The sequence below is a fragment of the Halichoerus grypus genome, chromosome 13 (assembly GCF_964656455.1).
Source record: "Halichoerus grypus chromosome 13, mHalGry1.hap1.1, whole genome shotgun sequence".
Taxonomy (NCBI): domain Eukaryota; kingdom Metazoa; phylum Chordata; class Mammalia; order Carnivora; family Phocidae; genus Halichoerus; species Halichoerus grypus.
In genome coordinates this window covers 3,797,389-3,817,500 of record NC_135724.1, presented here as the reverse complement: position 1 = coordinate 3,817,500, position 20,112 = coordinate 3,797,389, and the positions used below count along the sequence as shown (strand labels likewise).

The 20,112-nt window shown below is 51.4% G+C and overlaps 1 protein-coding gene across 1 annotated transcript in view; it reads left to right on the top strand.

The window, feature by feature from the left end:
* The window catches only part of TSHZ1 (teashirt zinc finger homeobox 1), a 78,308-nt gene extending 58,412 nt beyond the window's left edge, over positions 1-19,896 (top strand). The window contains exon 4 of the mRNA XM_078060166.1: positions 15,341-19,896. Coding sequence (XP_077916292.1) covers positions 15,341-18,525 — 3,185 coding nt within the window. The 3' untranslated portion in view covers positions 18,526-19,896. The remainder of the gene's footprint in view (positions 1-15,340) is intronic.
* The last annotated feature ends 216 nt before the right edge of the window (positions 19,897-20,112 follow it).

Sequence of the window (20,112 nt, the reverse complement as noted above, 5' to 3'; positions counted from 1 at the left end):
AGACAGGATTCGTTTTAAACTCATGCTACTTACAGTTCCTGATAGAAATGGTTCCGTGTGCGGTAGTGTGGGTGCACATCGGGAGCCGAGCTCGGAAACAGACTGCGGGGGAGACCCTGCTGCATGAGCTGCTGTTGCTACGCTCGGGGGCCGCTCGTGGGTACCCCCGTGCCCCCTTGTGCCCACGCGGAAGTGGATAGGAATCGTGGGCACTCCCTTATCACTGGGGAGAGCCTGACTCAGGTAATAAATGCAGGGCACTTCAGATAGTGTCTGGTCCAGAGAAATGGTTCAATAAATACTACCTGTTATTAGTCAAGGATGTTTCAATCCAACTCATATTGCTGGTTGAGCAGATAGTCTATGGGAATGAAATGTTTACCCAAGAACAAGCAAATTACGTCTTTCAAAATAATAGTATATGATTAATCCTCCGAAATAAATTTCTAGTGTGCCAAAAAAAGTTCTCTCTATCTGGGTGGATCATTATCTCAGAGTATATTTTATTCCCGTTTGGGACCGGATTTCAGTGTTGTCATGGAGAAAATGCTTCTGGTGATCATGGCGGGCTCTCACCCTTTCCACAGAGAATGTGTTCGTATGCGGGTACCTTTTTCTTTTCAGGCTCCCTTGTAGGGATGTGAGAACCGTTAGCGGTCAGCAGCCCTTTTTCTATGTGTGACTTGGCTTTGCTAATTTCCACTTTCGAATCCTCTCCCGTAGGGTAGTTTAAATGCGATGTGCTTTCCTTCTCCCTCTGAATATTTTCATTTCCTTTTCTTGGATTAATAATTTTAACATGCCCAGCATTTCTTTCCAAGTGGTCTCTTCCCCAGAACCAACGGAGACAGAGAGGAAGAGAGGAACATGGAAACTGTGAAGTCGGGAGTTGAGTTTCCTTTAGCTGCTCTTAGTGAGAAAGGCTGTCCGGTGGGAAGGGTTGGAATAGAATTTGTTTTGTCTTTTCCGCTCCACGAACGAATCTTTTATTTTCAGACCTTTGCCTAGAAACGATGGAAACTTGTACGTTCTCCAAGAATCCTACCTGCAGCTGGGGCGCTGGGTAGACTCAGGGCGCCACATGCGGCCTTCGCAGGAGATCGGAGAGCAGCTGTCTTAGACTGATTAGGAATTGCTGTTTGTTAAATTTCTGAAAAGGAAAGTAGTAACTAGTTTAAGGGCCCTGAGTCCCCCACAAAGAAGCCCCCCACCCAATTACGTGGAGCATCCTTCCAGCCTCTATTTTGGAACTCAGGGAGAAACAACGTGCAGCACGTGCCAGGCTTGCGCCTAGACTGAGACTCCAGCGCCTCTTCCATTGTTTTAGCCAGGAGCCTGCATCTCCGGCTCCACTTAAGGATGCAGATGCAGAGTGAAATCCATTCCCCTGCCGGATTCACTTCTCTGGGTGCCCCAGGCATCCCGGGCCTGCAGTCTGCCTGCGCCCCATCCCCGGTGTGCTCAGTAATGCAGCAGGATTTTGCTCCACCAAAGTGTCACCTGTCTAGGTGAGTTGTGCCAGCATCTATGTGAAGTGACAGCCATCTTTGAGCACCTGCGTCTCTAACTGACTTCTCCTTCATCATTCATGTTGGAAAGGTAACATTTTCGACAAGGTTGTTTCCTTTTCCCACTCTTGTTTCTCCCCACCTCCTCCCCTCGCCCGCACCTTTCCCCACTCTCAGTGCACCTGATCAAAACATCATCCCTGACAAAGGTTTCCTTCTCCAAATTAAATGAGCCCACCTAGCCTGGGAATTTTCATGAAGAAAGCAAGTGAAATGCTGATGTGCAAAGTTAATGAATCTGGTAACCGAGAGAACATTATTGAGCCTGGATAATATGATCTAGCGGTGTTCCGTCTCCTCACAGTTCCTGGAAAGAATGTATGGAAGTCAGTTCCGGGGCGTGATTCTAACATCTGTCCTGCCCCATAATGGTAATTTGTATAAGTAATGGAAACAGGTTAAATACCTTCCATTCTAATGTTGCCAGCAGGGATGAAAATGAACATTTCAACGGAATCGTCTTGACAGGGCAGAGCGGGGAGGGGCCTGGACTGATTCACCTCCATGCCTTTGGTGGTGGAGCCCTAATGAGAATGCCCGCACATATGCGTGTATAGTTCATCGGAGAGAGGGGAAAGGGCAAGGAATTCTCCGAGATTAGAACTGCAGCCCAGCCATGCCGGCGCGGGGCACCGTGGCCCCCCACACAGACCTCTGCTCACCGCACGCTCTCCCTTCTGCGGGGCCGAGGGGGCGAGGGGGAGCGGGGCTCTTTCCTCCTCTCTGGTGGGCAGCCGGCAAAGGGTGCCTTCGGCTGGGGAAGCCCAAGGGTGGTCTCGCGATGCTTCTAGAACCCGGTCTCGAAAGCGTGAAGGGACAGAGGAGAACCTGTGTTTTCCTCATTTCCCTGTAATTATAAATGGTCAGCTTTTTGGATGTTTTTTTCTTTGCCTAAAAAGTCACTTTCCTTCCTAGTTGTCAAAGAAGAGCCATTTTATTTGAGTAGGTGCTATTTCACCTTTCTTAAAAATTGGAAACTCATTTCTTTTCACTATGTTCTATACACATGACTCGACGTCTAGGGAAAATATCGGGGCGTCCAGCAAGAGACACGTTCAGTTATGCCAGATGTCCCATAATGTCCTTGTCAATTCCGCTATGTGAACGTGGGTTAGTCAATCTGTTTTCATACTGAAATGCTGAATGCACACACTGTTTTTTCCAGTATCACTGCCTTTCTCCGATCTAGACATTATTACTTCAAATCCAAGTGAGTAAACCTGGCAACATTGAGTCGGCTAGCTTGTTATATGAAATGCCAATATCCGAATGATTCCAGATATTTAAATTGGGGGGCGGGGGGAAAGCGGAGCATCTTTTATCTAAAGGGCACATCTTTCACTTTATATCAGGATATTTTGTTATCAGGTAGGAACAGACATGATGGGAGCTTGTTACCTTGTGTGGATGGGTATTTTGAGTAACCTGCTAGATTTTGAAGCACAATGTAAAACTGACTTTTAGAAAGCAAGTCCATTTCTGGGGAAAGCCTTTCTTCTCTTGCTTCAGCTCTTCCGGCAGGCAAGGCACCACACTTCTTTCTGTTCATCCATCCGAGGAGCAAGGATCACGAGGAGGCAGAGTTCTGGAGCATTCACCTCCAATGGAATAGAAAACAGGAGGGTTCAGGAGAACACCTTTCTGTTGTGTGTAATTGGGTTGGAGATTAAGATGCAGGCTGGGGGTATACGAACCTAATTGCTCAGAGCCAGTGTTATTAAGACTCCAGGGAATTTGGAACTTTTCTACATTTAGCCATTAAAAAACAAATACAGCTGTCACTTCTCACCATTCTTAAAATGACTGTTGAATAGAGCAAATCTTGTTTTCTTGAAAGAAACAAAGATGTTTTTAAAAATGTTGGGCTGCAATTTGAGAAATATAATTTTTATCTAATTTGCCAAAGATAAGATGTTTGTGCCTCATTGTATAATTACATTTGAGATGAAAATATTTTTTCAGACAATATGTGTATATTTACATTGTAAAGCAGCAGGGCACACATTGTTGGTGTCAGATTAAACTCTAACAGGGACCATACATTGCCTTATGTCCACTTGCATTAGAATGCACAGAATTTCTTGTTGCTTAAGACGACAGCACATCTTTAGGGACACATTGTCATCCAGAAGGCACATTTTATGACAAAAAATATTAACAAGATTTAATTTTTTTAAAAAAAAGTGAAATCTAATCAGGATTTGATTGTTTTGTTCCCATTTTGGGAACGATAAGGCCTATGTATTTTTTTTATTCATTCACACATGCATGCACACATGGACACACACGCACATGCATGCACACACCTGCACGTGTTTGCACGTACACACAAACATGCACAACACAGTTCACATGCATGCACACACGAATGCATGCACGCACACACCTGCACATGTTCACATGCACACATATGAACACACATGCACACACCCCTACACATGTTCACACACATGAACACCTGCACACACCTGCACACATTCACATGCATACACACACGAACACACATGCACACAGTGCACACATGAAAACACACATGCACACACACCTGCACACAATCACACGCACACACGAACACACACATGCACAGTGTAAACATGAAAACACACATGCACACACACCTGCACACATTCACATGCATACACACACGAACACACATGCACACAGTGCACACATGAAAACACACATGCACACACACCTGCACACATTCACATGCACACACGCACACACGAACACACACATGCACAGTGTAAACATGAAAACACACATGCACACACACCTGCACACATTCACATGTATAGACACACTGCACACATGAACACACACATGCACACACATGCACACCACACACACCTGCACACGTTCACATGCACACACATGCACACACACACACGTGCGTGCACACAGAGCTGGCAGCACCTTCTCTCTTACCTCACAGGTGTTGATGTGTGCTTGTTCAGATGTTCTGTGTGGCTGCTAGGCGTGTTCTCCCACTGACACCGGGACACAGCGCGTGTGCTCAGAGTGTCACACTCCACAGCGCGTGCTAGGCTCAGGAAGGGCGGGGGGATGATGGCAAAGCTGTTTTGACACAAAAAAGTGGCAGAAGATGATTTGGAGTCTTTGTTTTATTTGATGGGGAGAAATGTCATTTATTTCTGTAAGTAATTGTAAAAGGAGAATTTTATACAGCAGCCACCATTTCCAAGCTTACTCATTCATCAGATTTCCACGCGGGGGTGGCGAGGGCGGAGGGGGGCTGGCGGCGCCGAGTGGGGGGGTTGGTGGAGCAGACGCCACGGCGTGGGGCTGTTTTCTGTGCAGCAGTAGCTGCTCTCGTAAAATCTCCTGGGCTAAGAAATGGTGTTCATTCACCTTGTGAAGTATATTGTTCTCATGGTTTCATCACTAGAAATAAAACAAATATTAAGGAGCTGGCCGGTTAGCTCAGTTGGTTAGAGCGTGGTGCTGATAGAAATAAAACAAATACTGTATTTTGGTACATTTGTACCCATATGGATTTTTAGAAAGTTGTGGCTTGTAATGAAAGCAGAAGATCATCACAAATAATTGCCTAAACTTAGGAGTTTTTATGAGTCAGTCTCTCTCTCTCTCCCCCTAGGTAAAAATTTTTACAAGGCATCTAGGAAAGCAATTATGAGAATTTACCGATAATAGTAGAAATAAACCCCATTATTATGATGAGAGAATGCCACTCTCAGTCATGGTAGTGGGGCTGTACCTGTGATTCAGTCACCCCTGCTGTTCCTCGGGGGTTTCAAGGAAGTCGGGTGCTGTGTGGCCTTGTGTTAAGCTTCCAGTCAGGTGTAGAAATTCTTACGTAGGGTCCTGGGGCCGCTGCCGTATCACAGAGGCACGGGATTTTTGTCTGGCCGCAGTGTACTTAGGATAAAATCTCCCCTGGATTTCTGGTGTGAGTCAGCCTGTCCCCGACATCCGCAAGTCTGAGTGTCTCCCCGCACCTGACGATGTCGTTGCCCCAACCCCCCGAAAGTTCAAGTTCCCGTGTCTCCTCTTCCGTCCTGTGCATTTGTGAGAATAAGACACTGGATTTGAAAGTGGGGACACACGTCTGAGACATGAGCGCTGGGCGGGGTGCGGACGCTGTGAAGCCCTTTCCCTCCCTCCTCACTCACACGTGTGTCCCCACACCCCTATTTGGGGAAGTTGACTCTCCACCAGAAGACGTGGTGGAGGAACTGCGGGGGCGCACCGTGTCTCCTGGATGGGGACACGCTCACCACCGGTTCTTCGTGGTGGCTCTTGTGTGCGGTGGGTAGCGCGAGCACGAATAGGTGCTTGAGCTGAGTTACATTTCTTGTGTGGATTTCAGCCATTTGAAGAGATGGTTCGTGCACAGGTCTCCCCTCCTGATTTCCAAATGTCATCTGTGAGGACGAAACTGACCCTATCAGATCAAAGTCTTTTCTGGTGTCGGTGGTCAGTAATACCAGGTGGGAACCCGGTGTTTTGGGCCTGGTTTGCTGATGTTGGGTTTGTAGGCCCAGACTCGTCAGACCACCAGAGAGCGGTATCTATCCTCCCTCAGTGTGGAGGCAGGCACCGAAAACACGTGATGTCCCCATGCTTGGCATCGGGCATGCACCTGTTGGCGATGGCTAGCTTTTTAATTCGTGGAACAAGAGAACGTGCAGTTTATTAACATACCATCCAGTGGTGGTGACATATACCCGTGTTTTCTCAGGTTCGTAGAAGAATTATTGACTTCCTGTTCTTCCCCATTTTAAGTTCTCTTTTAATTTTGCAAGGCTCTCATACGTTTTTCCTCTTTTTCTTCCTGACATCACTGAAAACCAGTGAAAGTTTGTGGTCTCTGTCATCAGGTTTAAGCTCTAATTCGTGCTGCCCCGCTGTTTCGGCACAAGGATGATAGCGGGTGCGCTCCTTGGGAGGAGCCTCGAAAGGGGGTTTCTTCTTTCTCATTAACGCGACACCGCGTTCTGGGGCGGCGAGGAAAAGAAGGAATTACAGTAGAAGAAGTTACCTGTGGATTCCTAATTAAAATTAGAGATGGGTAAAAATCATAGGCCATTGTGTTTACAGACTCTGCTGTTCTTAAAAATGGCTTCTATTGGGTTTTAAATAAAGAAACGATTCTGGTATAAATCAGATGGTGTAGCAGATCAGTACAATAGTGATTGGTACCAGGCAATTAAAATCTGCCAAAGCGATAGAAAATTTTTTGCTCCTATCACATATGAGCAAAAGTGGCCTTTCAGCTTTGCTTGGCAGAGTGTCAACCTTCCTGTAAAAAATCAGAACTTATGTTCGTAAATTAACATATATCCTCCTTGTATTTTAATGTCCTTTTCAGAGTAGGAAGGAATGAGCTCTGTACCTATATCTGCTTTCTCTGCATTTTTTATTTCCCAGTATATTCTAACTTTTATCAAAACCACCTGCTCTCTTGGTAACAGAGGTGAAGTAACTTTATAAGTGATCAATTATAAATTTGGAAGAAAGTGAGTTTTGCAAGATTCCGCAATGAATTGCAGCTGTACTTTTATCACTTAGGTGTGTGTAAGACCCTTTTGTGAATTGGCCCCTTGGAGTAAATGTATTTTGATATGATGGCCATCTGTTCATGGATATCACATTTGCCGGTCTAAAATCTAGTTTGATGTAGATAAACATGTAATTTGGTATGATTGTATAGTTTCACCAGGTGGCAATATGATAGCAAAGTTTGGTATTTACTGTGAGCCAAGCAGGGACGAGACCTGTGTTTGATATTTGTCGCTTTTAAATATCCATTTTCCTCATTCACAGCCAACTCTCAGTTGTGCGTGCTAATGAGGAAAAGAGCCTGGATAAACAAAGTTTCCCAGCCCGATTCTTGTCATTCATTCCACCGCCTTCCGCGTGGGGCGTCGGGCCTCGGGAGGAGCTGCTAACCAGGAACCCACTTCTGCTCCCTGCGGGTTCCCGCTGGCCTTCCGTGCTCTGTTCTCTGGTGGAAGGTGTGGTCATCAGGGGAACTGCCGGAGGGCAGACAGAGGGGCCTGGATGATGCAGAAGTTAAGGGACTAACTTCCCGAATGATTCCCTGGCCCGAATTTTGAGTCTGGTTGTTAAGTGCACCATCTACCCGGTGCTAAAGGCCAGTGATGGGTAGGCTGTCATCGGGACAAGCATTCCTTACTTTGTTCCGACTGTTCAGAGGTTGGCAACAGCTTGTAAGGCGTGAGGCTAAGCAGGGCTGCCTCTGACAGCGAAGGGGGACGGCCCCTGCATGCACATTTCCCAGTTCATTTTGCATCTGCAGGGTGTGAGGAGGACGCAGAGGGGCCGGCAAGCACGGACTTGGGCTTGACGAAGACATGCTGCCATCGCACTTCTAGACCTCCCCCCCAACCCCCCGCCCAAAAGACACCAGTAGTTGTCATTAATGCGGTTTGGGGAAACTGAGGCCCTGACAAGTGGGTGACTGTGTGTGTGGGGGCTGCACTGTCCATAGGTGACTGGGCTGGGGCTCCTACCCGGGTGTCTCATCTGTCTGTCCTCATGTCAGGAAAATGATGGGCATCTGTCCTTCAAGAGGACACCACAGCAGTGGCCTCATTCGCCTGGACCCTCTAGAGACAAGCAGGTGGAACGTCACCCTCCCCAACCTACGCTGGCCTCCAGGCCCAGGCGACCCGGGTCAGCCCTTTCTTCAGTCACCGCTTGCACACTCTCTGTGCACCTGCCGCTTGGGGTCGATGTGGCTCGGGGGGCCTTGTCTGGAAAAGTTGGTCAGCCCCTTCCTCCAGTTACAGACGTGGTAAAACCAAAAGCCTCCTTCCCTGCCTCCCGCCGAAGCCCCGTGTCTGGTTGGTCTTTTCAGGCACCATGGGGTGGGTATCGTGTGAGAATTTCCATCTTTAGGGCAGCCCTGTCCTGCTAGGTCCAGCTTTCTCATCCTCCCCAGGCCCAAACTCTTAAATTGAGACTCAGTAGGTTTTAGAGCCTTCTGAGGGCTCTGACCCCCGGATGTGAGTGCTCTTGGTCTGAGCCCAGATCTGGAAGGCAGGAGCCATTGGGGGTGGCCCCGGGGGGCTTGAGCATTGCTTTTAAAGGGCCAGGTCAGTAAGCGAGGCAGAGAGGGTCAGAGCCCAGCCCTGACCCTGGGGGAGCCTCAGGAAGGTCCATCCATCAGCTGCCCAGGGGTTGGGTGGAGATGAGTGGAAGATTAGGGGTCATGTGCGGCGTGGGTCCTGGCCGCTGGTGAGCACGCAGGAGGTGCTCTCTGGGAATTCTGTGTTTATTGTCATCATTAGTGCTGAGGCCTTGGGGCCAAGTCAGCCCTTGAAAGTTCTGAGAATGGAGGGCAGAGGGTAAGGGGGCCTGGCTTCATCGCTCGCAGAATCAATCTGGAACATTCCATGGGCTCCCTCACGCCTTCGTTTGTGTGGAAGTTGAATCCCTTGCACCTGTCACGGGCTGTGGCCATCCCATGTGACCGTGAGTGCCCTGACCTGCGCCTCGCCTGGCGAGCCGGCGGAATGCGCCACTGGAGTGCAGATTACTGGGTTGAGTGGATGTGCTATCTTCAGAAGTGAATTTTACCCTGCCCGTTTCATCGAAAGAGGGGGCAAGAAAACAACTCTAGGGTCAGAAGGGTGTCACGGCGTGGGCACAGGGCAGGTGGCCCCCGGTTGCCCCTCTGGGTCCACGCTTCCTCTGGCCCCTTGTATGTTAGCATTGAAAAGTGAACTCATTCAAAGAATAGGTCAATGGGCTAAAACAACAAGGCAGAAGAGCAAAATAGCTGGGGAATATCAACTTACCAGGACTGATGCACTGGAAGAGTAGATGGTGAAAGTGTAAACCCTAATGTTCTAAAACAGAAATGTTCTAGAAGGCTCAAGTGATGCAGCATGGTGACTGTTGATCTGGCGGGCTGAGGGCCGATGGAGAGGCCCTGCCACCTGTGCCCGTCCGTGGGACTCGGCGGCCCTCTCCAGGGGAGGGCGGGACAGGGAACACCCTGGGGGGCGCGCAGTCCAGGAGCAGGAGACCCTCTTGCCAACTGCAATCCCTCTTACCAGAACCCAGATACATCTGCACCCCTCACTATTCCTGCCTCCCCTTTACTTCTTAACATGTTTTGAAAAACAATAATTAACCAAGCCCTGTGCATATTTCCGCCCCAGGCTGCGCCCTGCCCTTCCCGGGCCCCCTGTTCCCAGGGTCCGGCTAGCGGCTGCTAGGTGCCCACCACAAGGCTGCTTCCAGCTTTTTTATTCCAGAAACAGTATGCGGTGGCTGATCCTTGTTTGCTGAGCTGAAAACACCAAAGCAGATTTTGAAGGTAGAGATATTTATCAAGAGCCGTGTCACTCAACATAACCCACAGATATTCATTATCCAGAAAAAAACCACTATTCTTTTAAAAGAATTTTTCCCTTGTCCTATGTATACAGTTTTTGTTTTTAGCTTTTTTCACTTAAGGACTTTCCCCCTGTCATTAAAGATGCTTTTTAGTGCCTGAATAACAGTCCATCCTCGGAATAAACTACAAATCACTGAATTGTCTTTTATTGTTGACGATTTAGAGCGTGGCACATTTTGTCTGGAATGATACTGTGAAGGACGTCTTCGTGCATAAAGCTTTTTCTGTATTTCATACCGTGTTCCTGGCTATACGTCCAAAAGTAAAATTATTGGGCCTAAGAGTGTTCACATTTCAGACTCTCTCCTCTTGCTTCTTTGGTGAGACGGTCTCCTTTAGACACGATGACTGGCGCATGAGAGGTGTTCTAAATACTCCCTGTGGAATGGCTTTGGGTCCCTCACGTCCATGGCGTTTACTGGACGTGCTCCCTGGTGTGAGATGCTGGCAGATGAAGGAGATCAGCTTCAGCCCGAGGTGCCTGGATGGAAGGACCTGCCCGGGAGTCAGGTAACCCGGATGTGGGTACCACCTGGTTCCTTCCCTGTGGGACCCGGGAAAAACTGCGCGGCTTCCTCATCGGCAGGACAGGCATCTCAGTGATGCTGCCCCGGAGGCTCATGGGGTAGAAGATGGTGATAAAACGAGCACGGCCCCCCGAGCGGCAGGCGGGGTGGCCTCAGCAGCGTGAGTGGGGTGAAAGTTCACAGTCTAAGAGGACGGGCAGGTAAACATCTCCCAGTCCTTCGGGGGGATGGTGGATTCTGGCAAGGATTAGGAGAGGTGTCATGATGGAGGTGCCATCTGAGCCTCCCCTTGAGGATAAGTGTTGTTCACAAGGTGGGAGTGGGGGGTCCTGCCCTGGACCAGGTTGCACCCAAGGCTGGACACGTGGCAGGGGGAGGGGTCCGCCTGGGGATTCGTACCCTCTGTGCGGGACATGGCTTTTGCGGAGGTTTTAACTCTGGGATTGCGAGAGTGGGGGCCCCTGGGCCGGCCCGGAGGAAGAAGGCTGCAGGACAAGACGGGGAGGCCCGGCTGGAAGGCTCTGCAGTGCGTGCTAGGCGGCGTGGGGGGTCTGCATTATGGAGGTGGGGGCAGTGCTGGGTGCAGGGCTTGGGAACAAGGACAACTGTCGCTTTTCTGGAATGGGTAACTTGTTTGGGATGGTTCATAACAACTGATTTAGGGGATTCCTAGTTCAGGAGAAAGTGTGTTGTTATTTGGGGAGGGGACAGGAGGAACATTCTGTTTGCACATAATTGACTTGGGAGTGTCTGGAACACTCACATCATGACAAATTCATGTCATAGCAGTTGGAGCTCCTTCTATGTGCCAGACACGGGGCTGGCTCTGAAAACATGTGGGAAGGTATGCCAAAGGCCAGGCTTCAGGTGCCGTCCCCTGATGGGCCTGTGACCAGCAGACCCGGGGGTGGGGGTGGGACACAGATTCAGGGGTCATAGGCTTGCACTGGAAGACTCCTGGAACCGGTGAACATCGGCCTGAAAGAGACCAGAGTGCGATAGGCAAGAGCCATGGGATGGGGTGGCTGGCGACAGCCGGTGCACTGGCCCAGGGGCGGGAGGGTCAACACGTACTGTCCCCAGGAGCGTGACTGGGGCAGGAGGGGCCTGACGCTGCCTCCCCACAGGGGCGCTTGGAAGGTGGGCGTGCTGAGCCCGGGTCAGGGAAAGCAGGTAGGATCCCGGGCTTCAGCTTAGAGCGTGCTGGGCCCCCTTCCCATGAGTCCAGCAAAGCAGGCACGTCGGGGATCCCTCCCGGCCACACGCCCCCTCCTGGGACACCGTGGATGCGGGTATCCAGGTGGGGGAGAGGCTCACCGAAAACCCGTACTTCTTAGGAGGGTTTCCTTGTGGAAGAGGCTGGGGGTGGCTCTGTGTGGTTCTACCTGACACACGGGTAATGGCCACACTGCGGGTGTGGAGTTGTCCGTGAAAGTCATAGCAGCTCAACCCAGGAACTTCCGGGTGTAGACTGGATGGCCTGAGGAGGAAGTCGGCCTGGGACGGAGTGTGGTCTGATGACACTCCACTCCGCTGGGGCCGGGGGACGGAGAGCTGGAGGGAGCAAGCAGGGGCCAGCATAGTCATGTCTGTGCCGTTCCAGACCTGGGGAGGCCCCCTCCGAGGGTGAGGGCCAGTGGGCCGGACAAACCCTAGTGGTGGGACAGGGGATTTCCCATCCTGGGTTCCCAGAGCCGAGACAGAAGTCCTTTCTTTATTCCGCACACACGGATGAGTGCCCACCACCGTGTAAACAGTGGGCAGCCCTGCTTCCATCCAGTGAGGGAGACAGACCAGCCGACAGGTGACACAGGGGACATACCCAGAGCGATGGGCCTCCCAGGCTGAGCCAAACGGGTTCAGATAAAACCTTTCCTTGAGGGACACCCAGGTGGCTCAGTCGGTGAAGTGTCTGCCTTTGGCTCAGGTCATGATCCCGGCGTCCTGGGATCGAGCCCCGTGTTGGGCTCCCTGCTCCACGGGGAGCCTGCTTCTCCCTCTGCCCCCCCTCCCCTGCTCGTGCTCTCTTTTTCTCTCTTTAAAACAACAACAGCAACAACAACCCTTTCCTTGAACTTAGTTTTAGTTACTTGCTAGGGCATGAATGTTGCTTTCACAGAAGTGGACAGACCGAGTCTAGTAGGCGGCCTCCTCCCGCGGACCCTGGTTGGTGGAGCTGCCTGTGGGCTTGCCACTGGAGGTAGTTCGGGAGGCCCCGCCGGCCGGCGCCTGTGGGTTCACGCCCGCACCTTCCCACGGACTCTGCCCTGTGCAGATGCTTCAGAGCCTCAGGTGCCCCCATCAGAATCCACAGAGGTGGACCTCGGGGCCCAGGCCCAGCTTGCGAAGAGGTGGCAAGGCCGCCTGGGGCCCTTGGCTGAGGACCTGAGCTTCGAACTTCAGCACCCTGGACCGTCCTAAACCTTTAATAATTACAGACAAATGAAGATGACATTCAACTCCTAAACCTTTAATAATTATAGACAAACGGGGCGCCTGGGTGGCTCAGTCGTTAAGCGTCTGCCTTCGGCTCAGGTCATGATCCCAGGGTCCTGGGATCGAGCCCCGCATCGGGCTCCCTCCTTGGGGGGAAGCCTGCTTCTCCCTGTCCCACTCCCCCTGCTTGTGTGCCCTCTCTCGCTGTCTCTCTCTCTGTCAAAAAATAAATAAAATATTTAAAAAAAAAAAAAAATAATTATAGACAAATGAAGATGACATTCAACTCGGCAATCTTTTTTTTTTTTTTTTTTTTTTTTAATTTTCTGAGCTTTTCCTTTTACAGGAGGGCCGTAGGATTGTCTGGAGCATAATCCAGATGCCAGTGTGTGTAGTTAAGCCTCCCGCACTAGTGGTTATTTTTCATGCTGGCGGGGAGGTACCAAGTGTAATGGCCACATTTGTTCGTGGACGGCTCTTCTGTGTGGGATTCAGCTGTGAGCCACGTGAACGCTCATGCTCAGCTGGCTCGATACCAGCGCCGGGGTGGGGATGGGCCCACGGTGTGTGCGGGGGTTCTGAAGGGTCCAGCTGGAGAGGCTGACCAAATGACCGAGTCGGTGGGATTCCCCATGCGTGTGCGTGCTCATGCGTGTGTGTGTGCGTGCTCATGCGTGTGCATGGCTTATGCGCGTCCTCGGGGCACTGTGAGTGCTTGTGCCCTCGAGTGCTCGCCTCCGCCCCAACCCGAAGCCGTCTGTTTGCAGGTGCTGGTACTCCCCTGTCTCTTCCTCCTGCGCCCGGCGTCCGCCCCTCCCCTTTTCTCCTCCCAACGTTTCCTGAAGACGCGTGTGCTCTTTGCCGCATTCCCTTAGGATCGGGCTCTGATAACGTGATAATGAGTGATCATATTTAATGAGACACCCCTCTCGCATCATAGCAGTGCAGTTTTCTCGGGGCTTCCTGGAAAATATCTTAACCCCAAATTTCCCAAGGAGTGCATGGAACACGAGTTTGGCTCGTTGTTTCCTCAAAAACAAAAATTAAAAAATTTAAATAAAATTATGTTGGTCAAATAAGTTAAGAGGTCATGCGTGCAGTTAGTTCCCTTGGGAATTAACGAGATTGGTCACCTATTAAAGTATCTAAAACGTCCTGAAGTAAAAAGATCGGGTTTCATCTAACGATTTATGTGCCCTCCAAACCTCTCAGTCTCGGGACACCTGTCAGTATCCTGGCGCTTCCTCTGGGAGGTGACGCCTTCAACCCCAGAAGTCGCTCCGCTGTGCACGTGTCGCCTGGCTGTCGGAGCGCATACATACTGGCTCTGTTAAAATTGAAAAAAAATGTTTTTATTGTGGTAAAATATTCATCACACAAAAGTTAATATTTTAGCCATTTTCAAGTGGACAGTTCCGTGGCATTAAGCACGTTCACACGGTTGTGCCACCATCCCCACCATCTGTCTGTGGAACTTTCTGTCTTCCCGACTGAACCTGTGTCCCCGCGAACCACGACCTCCCCATCGCCCTCCCTCAGCCCCCGCACGCCCCATGCCGCTCTCCGTCCCTGCGAATGGGACTCCTTATCACAGGCGCTTCATCTACGTGGAATCCTACAGTACGTGCCCTTTCCTGTGTGGCTCCTCTCCCCGCAGTCCCCTCCAGCTTCATCCACACTGTAGTGTGCGTCAGTTTCCCCACTTTTCAAGGCTGAATACTATTCCATCATGTACCTACACGTATATGGTTTATCCATTCATTTGTCCACAGACATTTGGGCTGTTTCCACCTTTTGGCTCTTGTAAATAATGCTGCTTTGTACGACTGTGTGGTGTCCCCTGCAGGTGATGTCTGCGCTGTCCAGGCAGGGGGCCAAAGGTGCTATGTTTTGTCCTTCTTTTTGGTGAAGACCAGAGTGTTTTTATCGCTGGCCTTTGAGGAAGCTCTTTATTTACGCAAACCACTATGCTACTGTCTGTGGGATATCTTGCCCTGCAAGTTGACAGGTCCCACGTGATGGGGAGGCCTGACGGACCCGCATGTCACTTAGGGAAGGAACAAGCTCCAGGAGGAGGTGGCCGGGCTCCCCCTCGGGCCCCGCTGCCCCGCTGTGTTGGCCAGACTGATGTTTTTAAGAAGGGGGCAGATACTGGCCCTCTAGTGGAGGCTCCTTTGCTGATAGTGTGTTCAGTTGGGAGGAGAGGGGTTATCGTCCTGCTGGAAACCTTATTTCCGCAGGAGCTGAAGACTGGGTCGTTCCATAAAGCGGGGGGAGCCTTGCAGCCTGGGCGCTTGGCTGAGAAACATCTTTTTAAAGATCATCTAACTGCTGGGGAGGCCGCGTCCTTGAAGATGATTTATTTCTCCTCACTGTGTTTCATTTTTCTCTCCTAGCTTATGTTCCTGAGGAAGAACTGAAGGCAGCAGAAATAGATGAAGAGAACGTGGAGGAGGATGGGCTGTCTCTGGACATCCCGGAAAGCGACTACGTGTGCAATGAGGACGCGGAGATCAAGGAAGCTCAGAGCTACCAGAACTCCCCCGTCAGCACCGCGACGAACCAGGACGCTGGCTACGGGTCGCCCTTCAGCGAGAACAGCGACCAGCTAGTCCATTTCAAAAGCTCTTCCTCCAGAGAAGAGAAGGAGGATCCGCAGGGCCCGGACAGCGTCTCCTACCCCCAGGACAGCTTGGCACAGATCAAGGCTGTGTATGCAAACTTGTTCTCCGAGTCCTGCTGGTCCAGCTTAGCTCTGGATCTGAAGAAGTCGGGTTCGACCACCAGCAACACCGATGCGGGCCAGAAGGAGAGCTCGCCCCCCGCCCCCACGCCCCCCGCCAGCGCGGGCACCACGGGGACCACGGCCAGCACCCCCAGCTCCGGCTCGGGCTCGGGCTCGGGCTCCGGCGGCGGCGGCAGCGGCGGCTCGGGGTACGACTGGCACCAGGCCGCCCTGGCCAAGACGCTGCAGCAGACGTCCTCGTATGGGCTGCTCCCCGAGCCCAGCCTCTTCAGCACCGTGCAGCTGTACCGGCAGAACAACAAACTGTACGGCTCGGTGTTCACGGGCGCCAGCAAGTTCCGCTGCAAGGACTGCAGCGCCGCGTACGACACGCTGGTGGAGCTGACGGTGCACATGAACGAGACGGGGCACTACCGCGACGACAACAGGGACAAGGACTCCGAGAAGACCAAGCGCTGGTCCAAGCCCAGGAAGCGCTCGCTGATGGAGATGGAAGGCAAGGAGGACGCCCAGAAGGTGCTCAAGTGCATGTACTGCGGCCACTCCTTCGAGTCCCTGCAGGACCTGAGCGTCCACATGATCAAGACAAAGCATTACCAGAAAGTGCCTCTGAAGGAGCCAGTGCCAGCCCTCACCAAGCTCGTCCCTTCCACCAAGAAGCGCGCCCTGCAGGACCTGGCGTCCCCGTGTTCCCCCGAGCCGGCGGGGCTCGCCGCCGACGCCGTGCTGAGCGAGTCGGCCAAGGACCAGAAGGCCGCCAACCCCTACGTGACGCCCAACAACCGCTACGGCTACCAGAACGGTGCCAGCTACACCTGGCAGTTCGAGGCCCGCAAGGCGCAGATCCTCAAGTGCATGGAGTGCGGGAGCTCACATGACACGCTGCAGCAGCTCACCGCCCACATGATGGTCACCGGCCACTTCCTCAAAGTGACCACCTCGGCCTCCAAGAAGGGGAAGCAGCTGGTGCTGGACCCCGTGGTGGAAGAGAAGATCCAGTCCATACCTCTGCCCCCCACCACGCACACCCGGCTGCCCGCCTCCCACATCAAGAAGCAGCCCGACTCTCCCGCGGGCGCCACGCCCTCCGAGGACAAGAAGGAGCCCGAGAAGGACAAGGCGCCGGCGGCCGGCGAGGCAGAGAAGAAGGTCAAGGAGGAGAGCGAGGACGCCCCCGAGAAGTTCGAGCCCACCGCCCTGTATCAGTACCTCCGCGAGGAGGACCTGGACGACAGCCCCAGGGGCGGGGTGGACATCCTGAAGTCCCTGGAGAACACGGTCTCCACGGCCATCAGCAAAGCCCAGAACGGCGCGCCCTCGTGGGGCGGCTACCCCAGCATCCACGCGGCCTACCAGCTGCCCGGGGCCGTGAAGCCGCTGCCTGCCGCGCAGAGCGTGCAAATGCAGCCGTCCTACGCGGGCGGCGTGAAGTCGCTGGCCCCGGAGCACAGCGCGCTGCTGCACTCCCCGGGGAGCCTCACGCCACCGCCGCACAAGAGCAACGTGTCGGCCATGGAGGAGCTGGTGGAGAAGGTCACCGGCAAGGTCAGCGTGAAGAAGGAGGAGCGGCCCGCCGAGAGGGAGAAGGGCTCCCCGGCCAAGGCTGTGTCCCCCGTGGCCAAAGAGAATAAAGACTTGCCGCGCGCGGAGGACGGCGGCGGCAAGGCGCAGCAGAAGAAGGGCCCTGAGGCGGAGGCGGGCAAGGCCAAAAAGGAGGGTGTGCTGGACGTGCACACCCCAAACGGCACCGAGCCTCTGAAAGCCAAAGTCACCAACGGCTGTAATAACCTGGGGATCATCACGGACCACTCGCCGGAGCCCTCCTTCATCAACCCGCTGAGCACGCTGCAGTCCATCATGAACACCCACCTGGGCAAGGTGTCCAAGCCCGTGAGCCCGTCGCTGGACCCTCTGGCCATGCTGTACAAGATCAGCAACAGCATGCTGGACAAGCCGGTCTACCCTGCCACCCCCATCAAGCAGGCGGACGCCATCGACCGCTATTACTACGACAACAGCGACCAGCCCATCGACCTGACCAAGTCCAAAAGCAAGCCCCTGGTTTCCAGCGCGGCCGACCCCGTGGCGTCGCCTCTCCGGGAGAGCGCCCTCATGGACATCTCCGACATGGTGAAGAACCTCACGGGCCGGCTCACCCCCAAGTCCTCCACGCCCTCCACCGTGTCGGAGAAGTCCGACGCCGACGGCAGCAGCTTCGAGGAAGCGCTGGACGAGCTGTCGCCCGTGCACAAGAGGAAGGGGCGACAGTCCAACTGGAACCCGCAGCACCTGCTCATCCTGCAGGCGCAGTTCGCCTCGAGCCTGCGCGAGACGCCGGAGGGTAAGTACATCATGTCGGACCTGGGCCCTCAGGAGCGCGTGCACATCTCCAAGTTTACCGGGCTGTCCATGACCACCATCAGCCACTGGCTGGCCAACGTGAAGTATCAGCTGAGGAGGACAGGGGGTACCAAGTTCCTGAAGAACCTGGACACAGGGCATCCTGTTTTCTTTTGCAACGATTGTGCCTCTCAGTTCAGAACTGCTTCTACGTACATAAATCATCTAGAGACACACTTAGGCTTCAGCTTGAAGGATCTCTCCAAGCTGCCACTAAATCAGATTCAAGAACAGCAGAATGTTTCAAAAGTCCTGGCAAACAAAGCTTTGGGCCCGGTAGGGGCTGCCGAGGACGATGTGGGCTCCACATTCCAATGCAAGCTCTGCAACCGGACTTTTGCGAGCAAGCACGCAGTCAAACTGCACCTTAGTAAGACCCACGGCAAGTCCCCGGAGGACCACCTGATCTATGTGACGGAGCTGGAGAAACAATAGCGCCCAGGTATGCGAGGGACCGCGGCACATTGCACTACACATCGTCTTTGTACTGCACTAGGCCTGGCTGAGCCTCCGAAATCAGCCTTCCCTTTTGTTGCCGAGCTGGCTGTCTGGACCTTGGTTTTTCTTACACATATTTTGTAGTTATATTTATATGCTCTTTGTCCGATTGTGCATGTTATTTTTCTTTTTCCGTGAGTCAAAGTCTGACCTTTATTTTCAACATCTGTTCTTGATGTTAAGCTATCTTTTGTAGGAAATAGTGGGGCACACTACTCAGAGACATTTATTTAGCAGAAAAGAAAGACACAAATAACAATGATAAAAAGACATCCTAAAATTACAAAGTTGCCATGACAATAAAGGTCATAGAACCTAGTAGTGTCAAATTTAACCCTTTGAGGACTGCAATTGCATTTCTGTGCCTTTCACTCAAAAAAAAAAAAAAAAAGAAAAAAAGGCTTAAAGGCATTTCATTCAGATCAAAAGCTGTGTCAGACACAAAACTTATTTAATAATTAAAAAATGAGCTTTTATATGCAGAACTGGTTTGTGAAGGAAACATGCATGCAGCTGTTGGAAGATAGAAAGTTGTCTAGGACTCGTGGGGTTAGGAAGCCACAGTTTTACACATTGAAGACAAAAAAAAAAAACAAAAAACCACGAAACAAAAAAACCCACCACCACCACCACCACCACCACCACCACCACCACCACCACCACCACCAAACACCCCAATTGCCACTATGCCCAAACCCTCTGGATGCTGAAAAAAAATGCCACTTTCGGCAAAAAAAGTATGCAAGCTATTATTTAAAAATGTGTAAAAATGCTATTTCTTTTTTCCTGTAAAATACTGCGGTTTATAGTTATTTACAAATGTAAGCTTTGGTATAAGCTGACCTTTCTATAGCGTGCTGCATTGGTAAATGAAAAAAACATGGGGCAGACGTTGGAGTCCTTTCCTTGTAAATTGCCAGCAGCAGCTTAAACCCCCTATATGTTACATACCGTACCATTTTAATCTATTCAACTTTCTTTGTACCTTCTGGCTGTATGCTTTCTCTTTTAACTTTTTATATTGTCATTTTATATTAAATTTCTGTGTATATAATGTAAAACCACAATTTTTGAATAAAATTTAGTTCCTGCGCTTGATTTAAATAGAGAAATTTTACTGGCACCTGCATCTTTCCAGATGCATGTATATCAGACAAAAATAAATAAATGAAAACAAAGCAAGCAATGCACTATTAATTATACATTTTGATGTTCTGTCATTAATATTGTACAGTACATTTTGGTTCACACAATTAAATCCACTGTTTTCTCAAATGTAAAATAAACCCACAAGCAGTTCTTGATTTACATAGATTGTCATGTCGTCATTATATTGCCTTCGAGAAGTTATTTCGGCAGCAAGAGGTATTGCTCATGCCATCAACCAACAAAAATTCTATTCAGAATCCTCGTTTCATGATTTGGGTGCCAACGTGCTTCATTCACATGGTAAGTATTGCATTTTTTTAAATGATAATTAAAATTGTTAACTCCACTGGGTGCCGCGGATGACTGGGTTGAGCC